Source organism: Cynocephalus volans, chromosome 2, assembly GCF_027409185.1.
Source record: "Cynocephalus volans isolate mCynVol1 chromosome 2, mCynVol1.pri, whole genome shotgun sequence".
NCBI lineage: Eukaryota > Metazoa > Chordata > Mammalia > Dermoptera > Cynocephalidae > Cynocephalus > Cynocephalus volans.
Genome location: NC_084461.1, coordinates 187,486,641 through 187,512,946, shown reverse-complemented (window position 1 = coordinate 187,512,946; position 26,306 = coordinate 187,486,641). Strand labels below are relative to the sequence as shown.

General features: G+C 50.7%; 1 protein-coding gene across 1 annotated transcript in view; it reads right to left on the bottom strand.

Annotated features, from left to right (window-relative positions):
* KDM2B (lysine demethylase 2B) overlaps positions 1–26,306 on the bottom strand; it is a 121,159-nt gene that overhangs the window by 68,826 nt on the left and 26,027 nt on the right. The window contains exons 7-10 of the mRNA XM_063085671.1: positions 16,018–16,111; positions 14,888–15,041; positions 6,268–6,383; positions 412–538 (exon numbers count right to left, since the gene is read on the bottom strand). Coding sequence (XP_062941741.1) covers positions 412–538; positions 6,268–6,383; positions 14,888–15,041; positions 16,018–16,111 — 491 coding nt within the window. The remainder of the gene's footprint in view (positions 1–411; positions 539–6,267; positions 6,384–14,887; positions 15,042–16,017; positions 16,112–26,306) is intronic.

Below are 26,306 nucleotides of genomic sequence, written 5' to 3'. Positions count from 1 at the left end.
CTCACAGGCCTGCTCCTAGATAGACAAAAACCCAACCTCTGGGCACAGTGGGAAAAAATCAGCTGGTAACCATGAAGGAATGAAAAGAACCAGGATTCTTCACTCTGTGCAATGATCTGTTTCAGCAACCATGCCTGGGCCTGGCCCCTCCCTGCCTCTGTGTAGTCCCAGACTGCAGGCCACAGACGTGGCGTGACTCTTTCAGGGTCACGAGTTCATTTTCCTGGACTCTGTCTTCTGAGTGGGAAGCGGACAAGGATAGTTTCCCCTAAGGAGTCTCTAGGATTCTGCCCAACACTCTTTCTCCAAAGAACCCCCTGAACCCAGGCCCTCTCTCCAGGCCCCACTGAAAAATGATTTCTGCCTGAGTTGCGCAGGGGCCTGTGGCTGTGGCTCCCGAAGTTCACTCACCAATAAGCATCGACTCTCTCTGGTATTCCTGAGTGAGGTAGGAGCGCTGGGTCACACAGTACACGTATCTCTCCAACACATACCAGCACATCTCATAGTAGAAGGGGTAACGGAATTTGGGCTGCACCTGAAAGCAAAGGCCCAGGTGGGCAGAGGTCAGTTTCTGGAGGGCAAAGGGAACAGGAGGGAGAGAGGTGGGAGGTGGTTCCCTGGGGGCAGTCATAGTCATCATCTCAGCAAGAGCACAAATGGTGGAAGGGAAAATGCGGGGGACTGGAGGGAAGGCAGGAGGGAAGCGCTGAACAAGGGAGATGCCAGTAGCATGCACGAATGAGGCGGGACGAGGCCTACGTGAGAGCATCATTTCAAAGTTCCCTGAGCTGCACGCCCAGGAAGTTGGAGAGGGTCCACCTCGTGCTTCTGTGAGATGCAGAAAAACAGAGTCCTCCCCTGACCTGACAGAGGGTGTGGGTACCTGCAGTTGGTGCCACTGCCTGATTCTAGCTACAATAGACACGAGCTCCTCGTCATTCCCAAAGATTCTTACACAGATTCTTCTATCCCTCCCTCCCCCTTGAAAAACAGAAATCAACCCCAAACCTTACCCATTTGCAGACAGGCTATGGAGCATCCTCCTGCATGCCGGAGGGAGGCCAGGCCAGGTGGACAAATGGGGGTGGGGGTGTGTGGCCTCTCCTATCTCCAGGGGCAGGGCCTCAGAGGTACCCCACTCCTGCTCCTCCCACACACACACTTGGCACTGCCCAGCCTTATTTCCACAAAGGGGAAGTAAATCCCCAGTATGACCCGAGACCGTCCTGACACCAGGGACTGCACACCCAGGTCTGGAGGAGTCCACATGGAGATCCCCCTATGGCTGTTTCTTATAGAGAAGGAAGTTAAAGGTGGAGACAGCTTCATGTATCAAAAGTATAATGGCCTGGGCCTCAGGGGGATCCCGATGGGTGGCAGTGTGGAGCCTATAACGGATGAGATGGCAGCCAAAGATAGGATGGGAGCAACACCACCGATGGCCCTGGCACAATGAGCCTCCCAGAAAGTGAACCCTGAGCAGGCCAGAGAGGAGCAAGGAGGGTGGGGAGTGGTCCCTGTCTCCCACTGCTGGGGCCTCTCCTCCAGAGGTCACATAATGACAATGAGTCTTCCACGTCCACAATCACACCCAGCCTACTTTCTTGCCCTCTTGCCAAGGGCCTATCTGTGGGGCCCAGAGACCCTCCACATCTCCCTTCTCCTCCAGGAATTCCGAGTTGGATGTTAAGCAAGCTCACTCCCCCACCCCCAGCTGCCCTGGTCTCTACAGACAATAGGTGACATTCTACATCTGGGCCAAAGACAAATACAGGCAGACCTAAGGTTCTCCATTTGCCCTAAAACACTATTTTCCTGCCTTTCTCAAAATGCCCACCTAGGAAAGGCCCCAACTCTGCCCTCTTTGAGAATCACAGCTCTCCCCTCCTCATCCACTCCTGTTAACACAGGCCTGTGGGGTCCTTTTCCCACTTCGGGGGCCTCACTTCTTCCATCTGAGTATTGGGTCCATTTGATCTCCCTGCCTCTGGCGGATGGGATGCTTTGGAATGAGATCACGGCCGTCACATGCTTTTGAGCTACTTGGGGAGATGCATGGAGTTGGGATCATAATCTAGCGGTTTCCTTGGCTCCAGCTACTTTTCCTGAGAACCCCAGTTTTATAGCTGGGATAATATTAATCTGTTTTCATAGTTACTGGATCTGTGCCCTCTGAAGTTTAAAAAAGAGAGGGGCTTTTCAGCAAGAAGTAAACCTTGAACTCCTGTGAAGAAGGGTTTGGGGGGTCTCAGCTCCCCCTCCATTCTAGAGCAAGGGCCAAACTATTTTGAAACAAATTACCAATGCCTAAAAAGCAGGCTGAGGACAAACAGACCCTCACTTACATCTCCTGACATTAGACTCGATTGGTAAAACTGAAGTTGGTTATGACTTTTCAAATTTTGAGACACCATCCAAGCTGCTCTGTCATTGATGGGCACCATGGTGCCTCAGACTCTTTCTAGATTAAGAAAAAAAAATTGGAAGCTAGATTTCAGGAGGGGAAGATAACAAAGTCTCCCCTCTTTGTTGCTGAACCCAAGGGAAACCAGCTGGGTGAAAACAAATGCTGATGAAAGAATTCAAAATTTTTAAAAATTTTTAATTTTTTTTTTCCAAGAGAGGACTGCAGGAAACAAAATTTGCAAAGAATTGACTTACAAACAGGATTTCACCTTCCACCCTTTGCCTTCAAAAGGTTTCAACCACATGCCTGGGAACATTAAACACACGATTGCTCAACATTATTTGTTGACAAACTCAGAGCCTCACCAAACTGAGTTCTTTACTGAAGTTGGTCCAAAACTGCACAGCAGTCAGAAAGCATGCAATGCTCCCAGTCTGGAGGGTAATCAATCTATCAGCAGATCCCAAGGGATCAATTTGAGTTCCAAAGGCCCATTGAAGAGGCACATGGCCTTAGCCCTTCCTCAGAGGCCCAAGTCATCTCAGAGTTGAGTGACCATTGGAGATGAGAATCAAAGGCTTCTCTGTGCATCTAGAACTCCCAGGCCTTAAAGACTTGAAAAGTAAAATATGAGGGTGGGTGGAAGTGTCTTAAAATTTGTTTTTCTCCTGGAAAAAAAATCAATGGAAAAAAAAAATCCAATGGTGGGGGAAGGGAAGAGAAAGGTAAATTATTTGCAATTTCAAAGTAGATTCACTGGCTGGAAGAGAATGGGGCGTGCTGGAATTACCTTTTCTGGGAAGGCTGCTTTCACTAGAGCCATTAGGGAAAAAAAAAAAAGATAAATATAAGAGAGACGGCAGTTTAATGAATGATCATTTGGACCATACCTATCCCTTATCAACCTAACTGGAATTAAAAGTATGTAGTGATTGTTGAGACATTATCTTAAAAAAACAAACATGCACCACAGGCACTCTTTGGTATAGTTCTTCCAACATCCTTCCTATCTTCAGAATGGGGGAAGGGGAGAGATTTCATCTACATGGGGGAAAAATGGAAATCCACCAATCCCCAAATGCCTGCACCTGTTCTCGCCACCTTATGGGCAGTGGTGCTGCAGCATGAGGTCACCGACCATCTGGCCCAGAAAAATTAAAATGGCCAGAGTAAGACATAGCTTCCTAAACCTAGGAGGATCCTGGAGTTCCCTGGTCTAGACGGAGGTCCCCACCTTGGACCACAAAGACAAATTCTTTTTCTAGGACAAAGCCACACCATGGGGCTTGGAGACTGACAGTCTCCTATGCCTGCATTTGGTTTCCAAGCAAAGCCATATTTTAGGACTCTGGAAAAACTATGTTTAAATGGCCATAACCTTTTTAAGAAAGCTCGCAGGAATGTAAAGAATTAAGCCGTGGCGACTCAACAAGGAGCACTGGCATTTTATCTGGCTTCTAGTACTCTCTCCCCAGAGCATTCTGTCTGCCTTGGGTCATAAGACATAAACAATCGGGCCTTGTTAGCCAACCCCTCTCCGAAGACCAGAAATTCAAAGCAGATTAAACAGCATGCCCGCCAGCCCCCCACCCGTCAACCTGCTTCAGTGACACCAGTTGGTGTGTCCACTCAAACAACAGGGACAGTGGGCCTTGGAGGAGGGGACCTTGCAACACTCATCTCAATGTGGATATTCCACAAGAGCGTGGCACGACACTAAGGGTCCACTCCATTACCCTGCCTCCTACCTCTCATCACGGGTGGGAGAGAGGAGCTGGGCTCCTACAGGAATGATGGGGCCCAAACCCACTGAGATGTACAATCAGATTCCCAGGGAATGGGGACAGCTGCCCAGGAAGTTGCCAAAGCCTTTAGAAATCCCAGCCTGACTCTGACTTTCAGGAATTGCCTGGAAAGCTGTGGGCCTGACTTTCTCTAGATTTCTCCCTTTCTATCCCACACCAGCTAGTCTGCTCACAAACAAGCTGGCCTGTTCTTCAGGGCTGGCCAAAGAACAGTTGGCTGGAGCCCCAGACAGCACTTGACCCAGACTGTGAGATGACCACTTGTGCCCAAACAGTGCCTTTCTCCTGAACGTCACGGGGTGGCATCATCCAGGCCAGGGCTGGCACTAGCCCTCCTCAGGCCAGGACAGGGATGTTGGATGAGTGACAGAGAAGTAAGAGGAGAATGTCCACCAAATGAGGGCCTCCCTCAGGACCCCGGCCCAGCCCCAGTCTCTGCAGATCATCACAGGTAGCAAGCATGCCAATCTGAAGACGTATACATGCCTATATGTAGCACACCCAACCAATTTAGATGGCTCAAGTGGTCTCCAGGAAAACCCTGCACAAGGTCCCTCAACACTAGGACTGTGAAAAGGGCCAGATACACACGTTAGGGCTAAGACTATGACTCATGTATGTGATTCCACTCAAAGCAAGACCAGGAAATACAAGGGACTGGCCATGTAGCACAGCTGCCTCTGTGAGATGTTTCTTTAGGGTCCAGGCATAGCAGCACCTCTCTGGGGCAAAAAAGCCATCTCTGAGGCAAAGCCCAAGAAGAAATGGTGTGGTCCATCCATACAATGGATTATTCAGCCATAAAAACGGAGTAAGTACTAACACAGGCTACAACGTGGGTGATCCTTGAACACATTATGCTAAGCGAAAGAAGCCAAACACAAAAGACCATAAATAATATAATTCCATTCATATCAAATGTTTAGAATAGGCAAATCCATAGAGACAGAAAATAGATTAGGGGTTGCCAGGGTTGGAGGGGAGGGGTGAGGAGTGACTTCTAATGGGTATGGGGTTTCTTTTGGGGTAATGAAAATGTTTTGGAATTAGTGGTGATGGTTACACGACCTCGCAAATAACTAAAAACCACTAAATCGTGCACTTAATTTTTTTTTCTTTAAATCCACCTCAGGTGCCAAAATTATGCACTTTAAATGGTGAATGTTATGGTATGTAAATTATATCTCAATTGAAAAAAAAGAAAATATTTGACGAGCTATGTGGAAAAAAAAAAAAGAGGAAGAAGAAGAAATGGGCCCTTTTTGCCCCAGAGCTCCAGTTTCTAACCCAGTTTTAGACCTATCTCAAATGCCTGGGGGACACCTGATTAAGTCCCAGTATGGGAAAGGAGGTCCAAGTTCCCAGCTGCCAGTGCTTTTCAGAGGAAACTTGTGGAGCAGAGGGCACACATCAGTTGTCTGAGCCTTGGCCCTTGGTCCTAGGAACAGGGAGGGGGAGACTCTATGTCTGAGAAACAGTCACTGTCACTGTCAAGGGCAGAGGAAAGCATTGGCCCCAGGGAGCTAGGGACCCCCCCCAGCAGACACAGAGACTAGCTCAGAGACAGTACCTGGGAGACTCCCAGACACAGCTTCCTCAGGGGCTCTCCATCAGATTTGGGGTCCCTGGAGGATGCATAGCCAAGGCCTGATCTGAGACCAGGCTGGGCCCTCTTTCCAAGGCCACCACCTCCTCCAAGCAACAGTAACAACCGCAACAAAATTCCCCCCAACCCCTCACATCCCTTTTGACACGTGAGAAGAAGGCAAAGCTCCTGATGTCTCACGGTGCTTTCTCAAGAGATACTTCCTCTTGGACAAGGGGGTTTTGGCTGCTATGGCCTGGAGGTGAACAGAAACTCCAGGGGCCCTGGGTGGAGCTCTTGTGGGCATCCCTCCCTGCCCTATAGAACCAGGACCAAGACCTGGCTTGAGGCAGGCAGCAGGAGGGAGAGGGGAACTGTAAGGAACATTAGGATGCCTTGTGCCACACAGAGCGCCAGCAGAACTCAGGGTCAGGCATGCCCACCAGGACAAAGGGACGCCCCCTTACCCGTGTCCTATCCTCGATCTCGTAGATCCGCAGCTGCATGGGCACGTTAAAGCTGTGCAGGATGTTTCCGCCAAATACCAGAGAGTCTACAGGGGTGTAGACTGCATGGATCCAACCTGGGAAGGGGTGGGAAGGCATAGAGAGGATGAGCCACTGGCCCTCTGGGGTCCCTCAGCTAACGAGGCCATAGGGAGGGAAAGCCAGCAGGCAGGAGGGCACAGGAGACCAAGGTGCAAACACAGGGCCAGGAGAGCCAATACTCAGGGCAGCATGCTGCAGAAAGCTGAGGCCCCTGGCTTGCTCAAATTGAGAGGTGGGCAGATGCAGGTCCATCCCCACTTCTTGAGGACCTTGATGACAAAGCGTTCCTCCTGGGACCCAGCTGCAGCAGCCAACAGAGGCTTCCACACTCACAGAGCTAGAGACCCCCCTCTCAGGATGCACATCTGTCCTGAGCCTTTTCCTCCTCATCCCAATGAATGCCAGTCTTGGGAAGGTGGGGGTGTCATGAAAAATGGCTCAGAGCCACAACTAAGAAGTGACATCTTTTCAGAGCTGCAGGATCCAGACACTTTCCCCTCTGCCCAAGTCCACCTTCTTTTCATTGAAGCCTGCCAGGCCCATTTCCAGGTGGTCTCCTTAGCCACACGACACCAGCACTCCCCATTCTCAGCCGTGCTTCCACTCTGTCTGCAGGCCGTCAGCTGCTGGCAGGTCTCTCCTGCAAACCCGGCTTCTGAAGAGCTCGGGGACATGGCTTCCTCAACTCCCCAGCCTCCCAGCCCAGAGCCTGGTGAGTAAGCACAACAATGACAATGGGCGGCCCTCCCTGTGCCAGGCACGGTCGAAGTGCTTTCACACTAAAGTCCTCAAAAGTATATACTATATTCATCCCCAATTTACAGATGAGGAAACTGAGGCACAGAAAAGTAAAGTCATTTAGCAGGATTTTGAACCCAGGAAGTCAGCCTCCGCTTGGTCCGTGAAGGCTAGGGACAAAGAAAGCCATCTATTTCATTCCACAAGTAACTATCCTATCTCGATTCAGACCAGCCATACTGCAAATACTCAAGTGACCCACCTATGGCTCCCAGCGGTCAGACTGGATGGCACAGGGCTAGGGCACAGGAGGTGTTATAATCAATACCCATTCATGGATGTGGAAACTGAGGCTAACAGGAGGCAAGCCATTTGCTGAATTAAGTCACAGCTGGCAAGTGACAGCAGCTCCGTTTTTAGCTGCTACGCTGCATCAAAGGCTTACTTAGCACAGGCCTATGAGTCCCAGGGAACAGGCAAGGAACACACAGGAGAGGAAGAAAATGAAAAGCGGAAAGAAACAAGGGACAGAGGCAAAGATAAGGACAGACAGAAGCGGAGAGAGTCATGGGAGGGACAGAAGAGGGTCGGCCAGAGGGAAAGCAGACAGACAGAGGCCAGGGCAGTGGGAGCCCAGCCCTCAAGCCTCGAAGAACCCGGGAACCACTGTCCCCTCCTCTCCTGCCTGTGTGCCTAATTCTTTCACTTGCAGAAAAATTAGAGACCAATCCTCCTCCCCCAAGCCCAGTCTTTCTACCAGTAGCTGGAACACGCCTGCCCTGAGACACAGGCAACCACCACTGCTGGGAGCAAAGCTACCACCTGGGAAGATAGCACAGAGGCTGCGAGGCCACTGCTGGCATCTGTGCTGGACACTCAGCCGCTGGCCCTCCCTGCCAGGGATAGTGTGTGGGGAGCCCAACGCCGCCAGCACAGACGCTTTGCTTTCTGTAACCTCCTTCTGCTTTTAGCTCTCCTGGTCTCTGGCTTGGGCCAGCAGAGGCAGCCGCTCTGTTGGTCGGGTGAGCCACTGCAAGCAACGGTCCCCACCACCGTCAGCCCCTCTGTGTAGAAGGCCGTGCAAGAGCCTTGATTTCCACATTAGCTGCAGCCTCCCGCCTCTGCTGCCGCGTTTCTGCCTGTACTGAGCAGAACTGCGCGGTCTATTATCACTGCTGCTATTACTACCCTCTGTGTTATTTCAGCAACACTTCCTAAGACCGGGACTTTGGACCACCTAAGGAAAGCCCACATCCAGGGGCCTGGGTTAGTGACTGTCCCCATCGCTGACTCACCATGTGACATGGAGCCACTTGACTGCCCCCCTCCTGGTCTCAGTGTCCCCGTATGGAAATGAGGGAGATCGCTCCCTCCCTTGTGGGGAATTTTGTGAGCAAGAATTCAATCAATAGAAGCAATTTCCATTGGTTATTTGTGGCCATCTCACCGATTGTGGGGCTGTGGAAAAGGACGGTGCCCATGCAAATTGCCATTTATCAGCCCTGGACTCTCCCTGCTCGGCTGGCAGGTGGAAAGACAGACACACCTGATTGTATCTGATACCTGAGCAAAGAGAAAAACAGAAGAGAGCTACTGGTGCAAGTAGGGGGCAGGGAACCTGTACACCCACACATTCAAGGGATTCTAGAAGCTTCTACCCACTCTCCTTCCTAAACCAGGGCTTCACAGGTGGGTGAGGCAGCCTCCCATGGATTAGAGTCACTGCTGAGTCCCTCACCTCCCAACTCTGCTCACATCTGCTGCACTACTTACATGGTTCTTTAAGGAAGGACCAGAGAGGAGGAGTAACAACGTTCCTAAGCCCTGTCCGTACCCACCTTCCCAAGAGTGTTTCTTTCATGACACCCCACGTAGCAAGAGAGCAGGTGTCCCCACATAGGTGACTGGGCTAGGGAAGCTAGCATCTACCTCTTGCTTCCAGGCCAGAGTCATTGAAAATGTGAAGGCAATAAACAGAGGCTATTCAGGCCAAGCCATACAGTACAGATTCAGTCATTGATATAAAGCCAGCAACCCACAAAACCTACTGATAGGGTATTCTCTGGGACCTGTGGGGGACCAAGAAGGACAGCTTGGCCCATAGAATCTCACCCACAACCCAGACACTCAGGGTTTGGAATCCTAAGGCCCCCTCCTTACATCTGCTTCCATTTTGCAGCTGCTGCAGGCATAAACCCAAAGGTCACAGAACTTGGGGGACCTCATGCCACCCATGACCCACCAGGCCCTGGCATCCCCTGAAAGCATCAACAAACTCCCTGTGCCAGGCCAAGCCTGGGGCTGGCCCCTGAGGCTGCCAAGATGAAGCAAGGATGGCCTCTCCTCTTGAGGACCTCATGACTGGTAGCAGGGTCCAGTGAGTTTGCTCCACCCTATGTTATAAAAATGGGGAAATTTTGTGTGACAATCTGAATAACTTTCTCCCCTAGAAAAATGGGAAGATGGGCACACCAGGCCCATTCCCACCTGGCCCTAACTGGCCAGAGCTGAGCAGAAATCAGCTGGTATCCCACAAACCCACCAGCCTCTGTATCACGTCCCACCTGCTTCGCTGTTCTGAACTCACTTTACAGATGAATCATCTAATGACCAGTCACATCAAGGAGGTACTGTTCCTCTGACTTGCTATAGCATAAGAAATACCTGGGGCTACCATGAACTTGGGTCTTGGGTGGCTCTTACTACAAGACAAGGATGGGAACTACTTTCAGGCCAGCCCAAGTCACAGACCCCAGCGTCCTTCCCAGGCACCCCACCCCCAGGGATGATTAATAAGGTTCTCATATTGGGCTACACCACGCTGGCTGCTAACTGGCTAGACAGGCACTCAGGGAGGAGGAGTAGGGAAGGTAAATATAAATGGTCAGGGTCCCTCGAGGGGTTGGGAGTCTTGCCGAGCATTTGATGTAAATATGCACGTGTGCCCAGGCATTCCCTGGTTATCGTCTGATGTAGATGCACATGGATTCCCAGGTGTCCTGGGTTATGGGCTTAAGTATAAAGGACGCGTGGCTCTGATCCACGGTGCCCCCCACCCACGGGATGCCCCCAGGGGGTGCCCCCCACAGGGAAGCCACCATCACTGCTGATCTGCTGTAAGCCGAAGCCCAGGAAGCTGAGGACTGAGCTTGTGTTGTCTGCCAATGACTCCCAGGATCTTTCCCAATTACCTAGCGTGGACCTGAATGTGAGGGGTCTGGTGACCCAGCCTGGCATGTGAGGGGTCTGTGACTCTGTCTGTACAATGGGTTTGAAGGGTCTGTGGGCCCTAACCCCTAGCCCTGACAATACAAATGGAAAACTTAGCATAACTAAAATAACGAAACATTTTGGCTTTAGTTATGAATCGCCTAGCCATACAATTAGTGTAGCAATACAGTTGTCTGTAGCAATACAACTGGTGTAGTCACTTAGCAATACAATTGGCTACATCAGTAGGATTCTGACTATGGCCCTAACCCGACAGGAGGGAATCTATATTATGTTCCCCCAGCCCCTCCCATACCACCTGGCACCCAAGTGGATCGTTAAGAAAGTTTATTAAATGAGCAAATAGTTCTCTCAAAGTCACACTGCCAAGAAGGGGACCAGATCCCAAGTCTCCAGACTCCCAGGCTAACAGGGAACCAGGTGGGTGGACCTAGGAAGGTGGGCTTTGAAACTAGGCACACCTGGGTTTCCACCCTGACCCTTGCTAACTGTGGGATCTTGGGCCTCAGGTAGCTTCTTTATTTAAAAAAAAAAAAGTGGGGGAGATGTTAAATTTTCCTTACAGGATTGCAGAGAAGATAAATGATTGTTAAGCGTTCATTGCTCAAACTATTAACTAACTCACCTGGGCTGGCATAGCTAGACAGGGGGGCCAAGCCTATGAATGTGGTCAGGACACTGGCTGTAGAGCAGGTCAGGTTAGAGGAAAAAGATGTCACCTGGTTCACCCGGGTATTGCTACAGACTACACCAATTGTAAAGCCACAAGAATAGCTCCACTAATTGTATGGCTATGCCAGTTGTATTGCTAGGCATTTGTCAGACTCCTGCCATCGGAGCCAACTGTATTGTTAAAGCGATTCATAACTAAAGCCAAAACACTGCATTATTTTAGTTATATTATCAGGGCTAGGGCTCCAACCCTTCAAACCCATTGTACAGACTTGGTCACCACATCCCTCACATGCCAGGCTGGGTCACCAGACCCCTCACACGCAGGTCCATGCTAGGTAACTGGGTAAGATCCTGGGAGCCATTGGCAGACGACACAAGCTCAGTCCTCAGCAGCAGCAGCAGCAGCAGTGTCCTCCCAGAGGGTCTTGGGAACCCTGGCAGCAACAGCCTCCAGCAGCAATAATGGCCTCCCCATGGCCGCGCCCCGGGGGCAGAGGGTGGCCCCGTGGATCAGAGCCGCCCGTCCTTTATACTTAAGTCCATAACCCAGGACACCTGGGTGCACATGCGCAATTACATCAGTCAATAGCCAAGGGCCACCTGGGTGCACATAAATATTTACATCAAATGCTCAGCAAGATTCTGAACATCTGAGGGGCCCTGACCATTTTCCTATATTTTCCCAACATCTCCAATTTTCTGTTCCTTGGGGATGACTTCACTTCAGCTTTCCTTACTCCTAGTGATCACGCTGAAACTTGGTGACTCCCCAGACACCCCTAACTCTGGTCTCCATGCTCCTGACCCTGGGACTATGTTCTTATCTCTTCTACCAGCTCAGCAGAGGGCTGGCCTGCTCAGCAAGACAAACCCAATCCTCTTTCTCCCAGTCATCCTACTCAGTCTCCTTCAACAGTCTTCCTTTTCCAGGCAGCTTTCTTGGACTACTCAGGATGAGGCCTGAAAAGCCACTGTCCCTGACGTACCTAACTCCTTCACCCTCAGAAAGTTAATCCACATCTCACAAAAATATTGTGCCATTTAGAATTTTCCTAAGCCATCAGTATCCCATGAGCTTTGAGATGAAGAAGACCCACTAAATGACAGATGGAGAGATTGAGGACAGCTTGAGGTAGGAGGATACGTGTCTAAGGTCACACGATGGGGATGAAAACCCAAGTCAGAGGCAGGAAATGTCAGAATTAGATTCCCCACTTCAATACAGAAAAACTCATGTCCAGGGAGCAGCAAACCCTTCTTGGATTCCCCATGGCTCTCTCTCCACCCAAAGCCACAAACCAACTACCACAAACTATCTCACCCAGATATGTGTCTGTCCAGATATGTGGATGCTAGGGGAAAATCCCCAGGCCCCTGTGAGGACACAAAATACTCATCTAGGGCACTGGACTCCAAAACTTGGATCCTTTAGTTTTCACTGGCTGGCAACAGAATGAGAAAAATAAAGATGGTGTAGATTTTCATAAACTCAAAACTATCGAATTTAAAGTTCTGAAACTTTGTATTTGCAACTTTTTTAGTGTCAGAATAGTCTTTCTTTCACAATAGATGAGGTTTGTTGGTTGTTTTTTTTAATGCCCATCTTTAGCAAAATTACAAGTTGGAAATTACCAGTTCCCAAGCCATTTTTTTCCCATTGGTCCATGAAATCAATGCCTGAGAACCACTAACATATGATGGACCCGACCTGTCTTGTCCATTTTCCACTTCACAAAAGTCCAGGAAAAAAATCCTGGCATGTTACTCATGACCCTTAGGGCCATAAGTCTTTGCCAGGGGCTAACTCAACTCCTGCTTGCTGCAGTTCAAATCCTCTTCCTGTCTCTAATAGACAGTCACAACCCTGCTATGGCTTACATACCGCTTCTCAAGACCTCCCCCAACTTACTTAAGTCATCAAAATCAACACCCCTCCCATCCCAGATGGGGGAAATGCAATGAGCCACCTGCCAGTTCTGCACAAGGTCTTGAGAGAGGGAAGGATTCAAGGCCCCTCCCCCCAGGGGTTAGGATGCCAGTGCTCAAAGTATGGGATTGGGAGGGACCTCGAGGGTCCCAGAGTTCACCCCATCCTGCCCCCATTGTAGAGATGAGATAGTCGAGGTGCAGAGAGGGGAAGAGAATAGCTAGCCCAAGGTCACAAAGAGAATCAAAAGCAAGGCCAAGAGCAAATCAGTGTTCCTTTGACTCCACCAGGGCCCGCCCATTCACACCTGCAAACAGGCCTAAGCACTTTAGGAGGATAGCACATTCTTCCAGAGTCTCCATGCCACATCTGCCAGGTGTCTGCCATCATCACTGCCCACCAAGTACAATCCCTTCTGTCCCAAGCAGGGATCCTTCCCTTCCCTGAGCCAAGCAGGCCTGACAACAGACCTGTGGCCATGGCAACAAAGTTACCCCCCACTGAACCCTGTCACCTCCAAATTGCAAATTTCCCTAATAGGGAAGACTCCACTTTCTGCCAAACTTTCTAGAAGAGCCCATGTGCACAGGCCCCACCTCCATGGCAGGAACTGCTACCACAACCATCATCTCTCAATTGACACCACATCTAGTGCCCCATGTCCAGACCCATGGCCAGCTTCCAGCCCAATGCTCAGAAACCTACATGTGAGCAGCTTCTCCATCCAAAGGGTCTTAGTGACCTCAAAAGATACTCCTAGCCTCTGGTCCAAGCTTCCACTCAGTGGCAGATTCTCTGCAAGTTCCTTGACACACCCATGTCTAGGTCCTACCTGTATAGCTCCAGTGATGGGGAGCTCACTATCTAGCAGCATAAATCATTCCAATACTACTCATCTATACCTTTTCTTCCAAGGGACAGTCTTTCACCTGGCTGACTACAGTTACCATATACCTTTGCTTCCTCAGGTGAAACAACCAAATTTCTCCTTCAAACTCATCTCACCTGATGTGGTTTCCAGACACCTCTCTCTTCAGGTTAACTTACCCTCTGAAGTATGACAACAAAGAGGAACACAACCTCCTACATGTGGCCTGACCCCCTACCATTCTGTACAATGGGACTCTCCTCTCCCTCGTCCTGTGCCAAATGCTCCCATTAATGCAGCCTAAGACCAAACTCCCTGACTACTAGGTCATCAGCCATATCCAATAGCGACTTGGCCTGTAACCAGCCAAAAGCCCTCAGTCCATATCTGAAAACCTGTAGGCAAGTAAGCTTTCTCAGGTCTCACAACCACCCTTGAAGTCTTACTCCCATTTTACAGATAAGAATACTGAGGCACAAAGAGGTAAAGTTACAACTTGGAAACGGCAGAGAATTCCAACTGAGGCAGTGCATTTTTCCTTCCCCAGAGCCTGCCTCAGGGTAAAGCCACCCTCATTACCACAGTGATCATCTCACACAGAAATCTCCACAGGAAGCCCTGTGGAGCCATCCAAACTTCCCCTGAGGGAGGACCCGAGGCTTTTCCTGACAGAGAGAATTCTAGCCCCAGTCAGGGAGGTACAGGTTAGGTGTGAGAGGAAAGCTGGGCTGATATTCCCTGCAGCCTGAGGCCAGCTCCCCTCAGGGGCTGCCAATGGTTGGTCAAGGCCACCCAGTTCTACTGCTGGCCCAGGGCTCACTTGGGAGCGTGTGGTGCTGATAACTCCAAGGCCACAGGTTCAGATCCCTATTAGGGATGGCTGGTTAGCTCACTTGGGAGAGCGTGGTGCTGACAACACCAAGTCAAGGGTTAAGATCCCCTTATCGGTCATCTTTTAAAAAAAAAAAAACCACCCAGTTCTAAAGAAACCTTCCCTGGGCCTAAAATCCTGGCTGAGGCCACAGGGCCGCAGAAGATAGCTCCCAACACTGCAGGAGCCAGTGACTGATGAGCCCAGTGCCAGCTCCACCGGAACCTACCGGAAGGAATGAAAAACGTGTAGCCCTGTTTCAGCTCAATTCTTTGGCATCGTTCCACGCGGTCTCCCAGAAAGATGTCACTCTGTTTGCCTGACAGCACCCACTCCTCGTACAGTGCCAAATTGTGCAGCGTTGGCGGGATCAGCCAAAAGATCTTGGGAGGAAAAGGAGAGGATCAGCTGAAGATCCAGGCCAAAGCCTCAGATTTTTTTCGGGCCCCGACACAGCCCGAAGAGACAGCCACACTTGCCTATGGGGGAGAATCCAGGCCCTGGGTCCCCTCCAAGACCAGGCCCAAAGGGTCTCTGAGGAGGCAGGGAGGGCTGTGCCCACCTTTAGGGAAATCTCCATTCCAGCAGAAATACCAGGGAGGGAATACTTCCTGGACTGGGTAGAACATTCTTTCTCCTGAGCCACAGGCTTCAGGGGAGGTGGGGGAAGGAAAGGAAGGGAATTTCCTAAGTTGTTTGATAAAATGGCCCAATAAATAAAGCCAGCTTGTGCTCACGTTGGAGAAAGAGGAAAAACATCTGGAATCAAGTGGGCTGACTTCCTCCCAGAATTTCTTCCAACACGTTTGGTTAAAACAAACACACACGCAGACCCAGGAAGAGCAGGGCAGCACACAGGGATTCTCAAGAGGCACGCACATCCCTGCAGGGACACCTACATGCCCACATGGACACGCACACAAAAGCAGACACTGCTGCTGTACTCTGAAGGCACACCCCACCTCCTTTCTCAAGGTGACACCTGTCCCCAGTGTAAAATGTTCTTGGAGGCAGGTGATGCTGGTAACTAGACTTTGAACTTAAAAGGTCCCAGTGCTGGAACTGAGATAACAGCCAAGGGACACAAATGCTAAAGGAACTCAGGAGCCAAACCCGGCTACAAATCTGTCCTCAGGTGCTTAATGGACATGAATGGGTGAGCAGATGTGATATAAAAGAGCTGACCTTCACCTTTCCCTTCAGAAGGAGAAAGGGAGCCAGGAGGTGGCCCCTAAAGTACTCAGAGGCAGGGGCTGGCTGGAGGAGAGAGGTGGGAGAAAGGGGAAAGGTGAAGGAGCCCCTCTCTGCACAAGCAGCAGGAAAGGCATAGGCAGTTGAAGGAACTCGATTAGAACTCACCTTCCCACCCCGGAAAACATGATACCAAACAGAAGTGCCTCCAAAGTCGATGTGGAAGTCAGTGAAACAACCTTTCACGCTCATCAGACAGTACCTGCAGCACAGAAGGCGGGGGAGAGGAAAACAATTCAGTGCCTGAATCACAGAGGTGAGCAAACAGCTTCAGAGATGCCCGACCTAGTGCCCTTTAATAAAAGCTGACGCTGGGGAATTTTCTTTTACTCTTTTTTTAAAAGACAAATCTAATCGGAGTTCCCCACGGGGGAAACCCCTGTGATCAGGTGACGAATCTCAAGCATTAGCCGCAAGCATTGGCCATCTGCCCCAGAGACTGGGGGCGGCATTTTTGTTTTCAGGCTCCCCGCGAGAGCTGGCAACCCACAGGCCACTTCGGTTCTTTCCTCCCAGTTGCTTTCTGCTCTTGCCCGCCCCCACCCCCCACCTGGTAAGAGCCACACCCTGCCCCCCACCTCCCCAGCTAGGCTTGGCATTGAGAGAAATGCATAAGAATACCTCTGCCCTTAAGGATGTGACACTCTGAATGGAGCAATGCACAGGAAAAGTTAAACAGCTCGACAAAGTGCAATTAACTGCCAAGTAAGCAATGCGGCTAGGAAGGAAAGGGTCCCAGCCACAAAGACCATAGTGTATTATTCCATGTATATGAAATGTCCAGAGTAGGCAAATCCATAGAGACAGAAAGCAGATTAGTGGTGGCCAGTGGCTCGGGGGGAGGGAGGGATCAGGGAGTAACTGCTAATGGGTACAGAGTTTCATCCTGGGGTGACAAAAATGTTCTAAAATTGTAGTTGCACAACTCTGTGAACATACTAAAAATCACTGAATTGTACACTTTAAAGTGAGTTATATCTCAGTAAAGATGCTCAAAAAAGTAACGGATTAAGAGAAGACCCTCGAAAAGAGGGAGGAAGGGAGAGAGGGAGGGGGAACGTGGGCCTTAGAGGCTGGGGTGGAGTGAGTGCATTCAGGGGAAAAGGAACCCATCAGCAGCCCTCCTTCTGAGCGCTAGCAAGAGCTAGACAGCCCACCTTTCCTTGCAGGTACATGCCAGTCCCCTCCCTCCTCCCCTGACATGCTGCCCTCCTAAGGGTGGGCAGAGCTTGAGGAGGAGGGGCACAGAGCAGGCTTCCGAGTCCAGGCTTGGTAGACGACAACGGTGCCAGGGCCCCCACCCTGCCACTCACCCCATCCCACAAGAGCCTGGGTGGCACGTGTGGGGCAGCCCCCCGCCGTTCATGCCCATGCACCTTGGCACCTCTGGAGTCCACACACACACGCTTACCCCACTGACCTCTTTTCCCCGCTGCACTTTGCTTTTCCATGGTTTGGGGAAGAGGGGAGGAACAGGGCGGGGACACGGGCATGGGCAGGGAGGAGCCAGCGGCAAGCGCCAGTGGAGATACCGGGCGGCCTGCGGCAGCACTGCCTAGAAGGCGGGAGGGCACCAGGTGCCCCCTCCCTCGGGCTGCCTTTTGCACCTCGCGTTCAGGTGGATCCAGGGCTCAGCAGTATGCAGGCGGCGTGCCCGCATCCCTCCTCCGGATAGGCTGGAAGGAGCCTTAACCATGTGTCTGCGGGAGGCTGACAAATCAGAAGGCCTTCCCGTACATCAGAGCCCCGCTGCCTAGCAACCCCATCGGAGGGGTGTAGTTGACAGCACAGGACGCAGGCTGTCACGAAGACAGGCGCGGGCTGCAGAGCTGGCACTGGGGTGGTTGAAGTGCCGGCTCTGGGCTCCACACCTTCCCCGCCCGCTGCTGCCTGGGCCCAGCAGGGTCCCCAGTCTGAAGGCCTGGGCAATCCTCTTCACTCCAAGGAAATGGGGACCTGAAGGGGTCCCCTTAAGTCCTAACCCACCCCACCCCCTCAGACCACACTAGCCTCTTCTCACTAAGCACCACTTCAAAATATTAGTCCTCATTTTCCTAAAACCACTTCTTCATCTTGTTTTTTTCCTTTTCTTTTTTAAATCTAACCTTGGTTTCCACCCCCTCCAGGCCTCAACTAAACAGTCTAGGGAAAACAATTTGCGGGGGGTGGTTGGAGCAAGGAGAATGTGCTTCCTTTCATCGCAGCTGGTACCCACCCGGGTACCCACAACAGAGAGAAAAGGACAGGAGCTTGGCTGTCCAACTCCTGGCCCTAGGGCTGCCTGACCAAACTGGTCACCCCACCGAGCCCATCCTCCAGCCCCCCAGCCCCAACCTCCCCAGCACGTGGAAAATGGGAATCCCTGCAAGCTTCAGCAGTTGTGTTCAGGGAAAGTTCTCCAAGTTGAGCCTATGTCTGATTTGCCCTCTGGGTCACCCTCCAGCATCCACTGAGGCCCCTCAGGGGATGGGGGCACCACTTCCAGACCTAGAGAGGCCCCTCCTCCCAGTGTCCCCTATTTCCTGGCCGTTAGGCCCCGGGCCGTCCCTGTCACCCGGCAACTACATGCATCAGGCAGCCAGGACGGCTGTGACAGGGCGGCTTTGTCCCGGCCCCTGCAGCCAGAGGCTACTCCTGGCTCCCGCCCGCGCTGACTCGGGTCTCCCCCTTGGCTCACGCTGGCTGACTCGCTCTGGCGTGACGCCTTTGCACTGACCTCTACAGCTTCCTCTTCCCAAGCACACCGCAGTCACATGGGCACCCAGGCTCGGTGCCACAGCCGCTAAGCTCTCCCGCGGCTGGCCGGCTAGCCCGGCTTCCGCCTCGGTCTCGGCAGCCCCTGCCTGGAAAGCCGCGCCCCCGACACCCCCCAGCCCAAGTGGCTTCTCTGTGGGAGGGCTCACTTCTAGTTGGTGGCTGAAAATCGAGAGCCCCCGAGCTAAGCCCTTGGGGGTTCCTGCTTCCCAAGACCCCAGCTAGCTGGGAGGAGAGTGATAGGAGAGGACGCTGCACCTGCAGCATCAACTTTGAGGCGCTACCTGGGGTCTGAGAAGATGGGACGGCCCCACCTCACCCTTTTCGCTCCAACTTAGCGAAACTCCGCCCCAGGTTGCCCAGGCGGTGTCCCCTTGGTCAAAGGTCTGGCGAGGGCCCTGGAAAGGTGGCACTGGGTGGCGGGCTGGAGGTTCCAAGCGCGCGCACACACTACACACTTAACACCGGCCTCGGGAGACACAAAAGACCTGCTCCACGACGCCAGCCCCGTGCAGCCCGCGGCCGGAGGCCACCACACCCCGCCCCGCGCACCACAAAGGAGCGGGGCGTCCAGGCAGCGCGGGGCTGGCGGGGCGCAGCGCAGCAATGCCCGCCCCGCCCTCCCGGCGCGCCCGCGGTTACCCTCGGCGGCGGCGGCGGCGGCGCGGATCCCGGGCGTCCCCTTCGGCGGCGGAGGCTCGACGCGCGCCCGACCCCGGCGGCAGCGGGAGCCGAGCCCCCTCCACCGCGCTGCCAGGCCCCGGCCGAGGACGCTGGGGCCCTCGCTCGCTGCCTTCCTTCCCCGGGGAGCCGGGCGCAGCCTGCGCTCATCCCCGCGCTGAAACTGAACACCGGCGCGGCGCGGCGGCCGCCAGGGAGGCGGAGGGAGGCCGCGGCGGAGACAGGGAAGCGCGCCGAGCCAGCGCCATGGGACGCAGCCGCCCCGGCTAGGTGGGGGCACGAGAGTAGCTCTCCCCACCCCCGCTCTACCGGCAGCCGCTCGGGGACCCCCGCGCCCCCGTTTTCCGGGCGGGTGGACGCCGCCGCCCTGCTTCTAGGGGGAAGACCCAGCAAAGCCACCTTCCTTAAATGTGGCCCTCCGGGCACAGCTAGAGAAAGAACCAGGGCTAGGGGTTGGGGAGAGGGTATGTATGTATGTATCCTATGTATAACAGCCAAGAGACAGGGATGCAGTTCTGACTCTAAAACAGACTACCTGTGTGACCCTGGGCGACTTACTTCCCCCTCCCTGAGCCATTTCCTCGGTCCCTCCTAACGACCTGAAGTTCAACTCTTCATTCTAAGATGCTCTTTTGCATTCCCTTCCCCTACCTGTCCCCTCAGCTACGTAACCCAACATCATAGAATATCGTGGGAATTCATTGAGATAGACATTTACCATTTACCATAGACATTTATGACACTTGGATTATTTTAATCAAACTTCACAACAATCCTATGAGGTTATTCCCAGGATTGTCCCCGTTTTTTAGTTGAGGAAGCCAAGGCTGGGAGGTACAGTTACTCACCCTGCTCACTAGCCTAGTAAGTGGTGGTGCTCACCCAAGCAGCCTGCCTGGAGTCTCTCAGCCCTTCTCCCCAGGTCTACCTGGCAAATCCCAACTATAAGCAGCAGAATCTGGAGGTTACAGCCAAACCTCAACCACTGACTTCCGGCTGAAGGAGGTGATCCAGCTCAAATCAGAAGTCCCACCCTCCAGGTCACCAGGGCCACCAGCCTCCTCCCACCCTGTCACCACAGCCTTCTCCCAAACCACAAGGGGGCAGAAGATGGTCGCATAGCTTCTGCAGGGGCAGAAATCGAGCTTCTCCATTCTTTGGCCAAACCCCATTCACTGAGGCTACCCAGCAATATTAATCAATAGGCTCGAATTATCAAGTGATAATAATAATAGCTGTTTACTTGCATGATCTCATTTCACCCTTAAAACAACCTGATCATCCCCATTTCAGGGAAACTAACATCGAACCCATTTCAAGGTGTCCAACGCCTTGGGCCAGGGTGCTGCTTCCTGGTGTCATTTATGGCAGAGCCCACCCATTGGTACCTCCCCAAAGGTCTGCCCGTAAAGTTAGTTTACAAACTCTTTGGAACTGATCGGATTTTTTAGCATGTGTTTTTTTGTTTTTGTTTTGGCGGCTGGCCAGTACAAAGATCCGAACCCTTGACCTTGGTGTTATAACACTACACTCTAACCAGCTGAGCTAACCGGTCAGTCCTTGAGGGAATATTTTCTTTTTCTTTTCTTTTTTTTTTTGTTTTTTAGGAATATTTTCTATCTTAGATTTGAGTACCAGTGATTGAGTGGGTGTCCTGGGCAAGAACTTTGTCACACATACAAAATGGATGTGGGGTTACATGAGCTACAAGAGGAGACTGATAGCTGGACCAGGCTATCCACTAGAATTATTATTTTTTTAGTCACGAATGCCTCAGCTCCTTGATGGCAGGAACTATATCCAATTCATCTGCATAGGTGCAGCACCCAGCAACAACCCTCTCAATTATTCTAATCAGCTGTGACCTTGGACCAATCTTCCCCCTTTCTGGCATTCAGCATCCCCATCTGTGAAACTAGTCAGCAGTCTCTCACTGGTGGCCTCGTGGGTCAAACGAGGCCCCAAATGTGCTTGATTTGGCCAGCATTTTTTTTTTAATGGAATTTCTAAAGGCCTGCCACTTCAATTATCCACAAGCCCCACCAACTCCTACTGTCTTACACTCACCCATTACCTGCACTGAACCACTATGAACTTCAGTTTCCTTGTCTGTAAAATGGGAATAGTAGCACCTGCCTCCAATATTGTTGACATATGTATGCCAAGTGTCAAATGTGATGCCAGGCAGCACAGAAAATAAGTAGAGAAAAAGCAAGGAATCTAGAGGCCTGGGGTCTGGTGCATAGCCCATGGCTTCCTTCCTAGGTCAGGCCAGTTTCCCTGTCTGATATAACACACAGGAAGGATTATTTATAATGCCAGCAAACATGGCTAATGAGAGGAGATCTTGGAATTAAAAGGTAAATGTGGGGTGTGGAGATAAACAGCCCCATACAAGTGTGAGGCAGGGTAGACTGAAAAGGAGAAGATGCCAGAATTCCAACACGGCCATTTGGACAAACATCTTGTCCCACACATGGGCCAGATTCCACACCCACTGTAGGCTCCATCTGCTCCACAGCCTGGGAGGGAGGCAGGACAGGGCTGACAGGACCCCCACTTTACAGAAGGGAAAACTGAGTCTCTACAAGGAGACAAAAGACTTACTGCGGCCAGAGAGTGGCAGAGGCAGCCCCTGAACCTTGCTCATTCCAATGCCCATTTTCATCCTCTCTGTGTTTCAGCTTCTCACCCCCAAATTTTTCCCCAGATCCTCCTGCCACCCCCAGAGATCACATGGGGAGAAAAATACATTCAACTCTCAATTATTTGGGGGCCAAACATGCTTTATGTGGGGTCCCCTTTTCACTGGGCTTTTGAACTCCTTCACCACGTGTTAAACCACAGCATAACTTCATTACACCAGCAAACCTCATTTCTGCAAACCCTGGGTGGTACAGGGGCATACAAGGAAAAAAGGGGAATTGCTAATCCCTTTCTGGAATGTACTACAATACCCAGTGGTCCTAAGTGAAAAAGACATACCTATGTCATAGACCTAGGGGACGGTGGAGACTTTGAAACATGGCCACAAATTCTTTGATACTCCTCCGTTCAAGAGGTACAGCTAAAGTCTCCTCACCTTGAGTCTAGGCTGCACTTAGTGACTCAGTTTTAATTTAAGAGCATATAGCAGAAGCATGGGCCGGCCTGTGGCTCACTCGGGAGAGTGCGGTGCTGATAACACCAAGGCCCCAGGTTCGGCTCCCATATAGGGATGGCCGGTTAGCTCACTGGGTAAGCATGGTGCTGACAACACCAAGTCAAGGGTTAAGATCCCCTTACCGGTCATCTTTAAAAAAAAAAAAAAGAGAGAGAGAGAATATAGCAGAAGCAAACAATATATGACTTTCAAAATTAGGTCATAAAAGGCACTGTGTTTTCCTCCTTGGTCTTTCTCAAACCACTCGCTCTGGGGAGCCAGCTGCCATGTCATGAGGATGCTCAAGCAGCCCTATGGAGAAGCCCATGTGGCAAGGAACTGAGGCTTCCTGCCAACAGCCATGTGAGTGACACAACCTGGAAGCAGATCCTCCAGCCCCATTCAAGCCTTCCGATGACCGCAGCTCAGGCCTAAGTTTTGACACAAGCTCATAAGAGACCCTAAGACAGAACCACCCAACTAAGCCACTCCCAGATTCCTGACCTACAGAAACTGTAAGATCATGTTTCTTGTTTTAAGCTGATAAAGTTTTTTTAAGATGTTGATTTTTTTTTTTTTTTTTTTTAACTGGTGGCTGTGAATAAGCCGTGAAGTTTTAGGGCAATTGTTATCCCTGAATACAGGAATACTCACAAATAACTATCACTGTTTATACAGTGATAAGGAATTTTCCAAGACAAATAATTTTATACTGCCAGGGTAGAGATGGAGGGGAAGGCAATGGCAGAAATGCACAGTGTGGTGGGTATTTACTCAGCCCACCCGCCTTCCCTCTCCCCTTTATCCTGCTTTATGTTTCTTTGTGACATTATCCCCCTCCTAAATTACATTATTCCTTTGTTGACTTGCTTTTCTCTTCTCCCCACCATCCCAGTCATTCCTTAGTATCCATGGTGTTTGGTTCTAGGACCCCCCAAGGATACCAAAATCCATGGATGCTCAAGTCCCTGATATAAAATGGTACTGTATTTGCATATAACCTACGCACATTCTCCTCTAGATTACTTACAATATCTAATACAATGTAAATGTCACATAAGTAGTTGTTATACTGTATTGTTTAGGAAATAATGACCAGGAAAAAAGTCTGTACATGTTCAGAATTTTTTTCCCAATATTTTTTATACATGGTTGGTTGAACCTGTGGATGTGGAACACACAGATACAGAGGGCCAACTGTATATGCTCCAAGAGAATGGGGACTTCGCCACTAACTACTTAGAATAGCATCTTACATATGAGATAACTAAGACATAAACAAATGCTTTATAAATCTTTTGTCTTCCATGAAGTTGCCTTGACTCCTGTCGCCAACCCTTCCTTACCTTAAGTACCTCAACCAAAACCATTAAAATTCCTAAACCCTCAGCACAACAGAATGGCATAAATCTTGGTGCCAGGGAGAAAGCAGACATGTGTTTCTGACACTGCCTTGTCCCAACCACAAACCTTCCACTCAGGTGGGCTGTCAGCTGTCTCTACCCTCCAAGTGCCTCCAGCATGGAAGCTCTATAATTTCTAGAAACTGTGTCATTTTAATTAAATTCCACAGTCCCAGAGGACTTCATCAGGGTGGGATTTTCATCTTGCTTATTAACTGAAATCAGCATTCTTTACAGCCAAATGAATGGACTATTTTCAAGGTGTCAATTTCCTTCATAACGAGGTTCAAATCCTATAACATGTTCCCACAGCCAATGACAGGGTTTGGAAATCTATCTGCTACACAATCCAACCACTGCATCTTAAGACATACGGTCCCAGAAAACCATGTGAGCCTTTTTTTTTTTTTTTTTTTTTTTTGGCAATTAGATAGGATCCTTAATGTATTATTAGAGCTTACTATTTAAAGAAATCTTTTGAATACTGCCATTTGCAACAACATGGATGGACCTCGAGAGAATTATATTAAGTGAAACAAGTCAGGCACAGAAAGAAAAATACCACATGTTCTCACTTATTGGTGGGAGCTAAAAATTAATATATAAATTCACACACACACACACACACACACACACACACAACCGGGGGGGGGGGGAGAAGATATAACAACCACAATTACTTGAAGTTGATACGACAAGCAAACAGAAAGGACATTGTTGGGGGGGAGGGGGGAAGGAGAAGGGAGGGAGGTTTTGGTGATGGGGAGCAATAATCAGCCACAATGTATATCAACAAAATAAAATTTTTAAAAAAATAAAATAAAATAAAGAAATCTTTCGGGCCGGCCCGTGGCTCACTCGGGAGAGTGCAGTGCTGATAACACCAAGGCCACGGGTCCAGATCCTATGTAGGGATGGCCGGTTGGCTCACTGGCTGAGCCTGGTGCTGACAACACCAAGCCAAGGGTTGAGATCCCCTTACCGGTCATCTTTAAAAAAAAAAAAAAGAAATCTTTTAATAAGATTAAGAATATACTGAATATCTCAGGCAGGCAAAGCAGCAATTAATTAATTGAAATCTATGTCACCCAGTGTTATCTATTTTACCTTCCTAAACACAGGTCCAGCTGTCCTCTCTTCTCCCCTCCCCTGCCCCAGCATTCTCTCACCTAGATCATTCCCTCATCTAGAGCACACAGTGGCCTCCTCATGTCCGCTCGGCCCCACCCCCTTCAATCCACATAGCAGCAGGAGAACTTGCAGAATGTAAACCTAAACACATCCCTCTCTGCTTAAAATCTGAGTTTTCTGGCTGTTCTTCAGAAGAATACAGACCCTCACTGTGACATTCAGCCCAGCCCACCCCCACTGTTCCAGCGCCACAGGTCTTCTTTCCGCAGGACCCCCCACCCCTCCCTGCCATCCCAGGATCTCTGCATACGTCTAGGAAAGCTCTTCCCAATCCTTTTCACCTAAGTAACCCTTCTGCTATGGATTGGTGTCCCCAAAAAACTTAGTCTCCCTGTGACAGTGTAAAGCGGGTGGGAAATCCTATTCTGGTAATTAAAAGGTGAGGCTTTGAAGAGGTGATTAGATTGTAGGACCATGCCATAGTGAATGAATTAATAATGGTGGTCAGGGGTGTGGTTCTAAGGGCTTTAAAAGGAGAGCACGTGAGAATCTCTCTCTCTGCTCTGCCATTTCTGCCATGTGAGACCCCTCAGTCACTCTCGTCGCCACTGAAGCCTTCACCAGAAGTGTTCCCTGGACTTGGACTTCCCAGCCTCCAAAACTGTAAGCAGTACATTTAGTTTTCTTACAAATTACCCAGCTCCAGGTATTTTGTTACAAGCAACAGGAACGGATAAATAAACCTTTTCGCCCTTCAGACCTCAGCTCGGAACAAATTCCCCAACCTCCCACCCAGGTGAATCCCTGGTACCTGCTCCGTGGCACTGTGGTCCCCTGCCTTGTGCCTCATCCCCTCTTCTAGGAAGCCCCGAGCAAGTTTCCACTGTTTCTGTGATTATTGTGATCATAGACTGAAAGCTCCACGAGGACCTCACCTGGTTTTCTCCCCACTGTCTCCCCAGTGCCCAGCACCAATCAGATGCTCAATGCATCGTTGCTGAATGAATCAATCAATCGACCAATGAGAGCCATAATCTGCCTCTAACTAATCTGAGTCCCACACTCTTTCTTCCACCTCTATTGCCACTTCCCTCCCATCTCCTCTGTCATTTAAAGTTCAAGTTGAATGTCCCCTCCAAGGAGCCTTCCTGCTCTCACCAGCCAAAGAAGACTCCTCCTGTCCATGTTCCCCTCCCAGGAATGTTTTCCTCTGCCAAGGATTAGAGCCGCACCTCAGCCCTTGTACTATTCGGCACGTTCTCCAGAGGATAGGGGTTCTTAGTCTC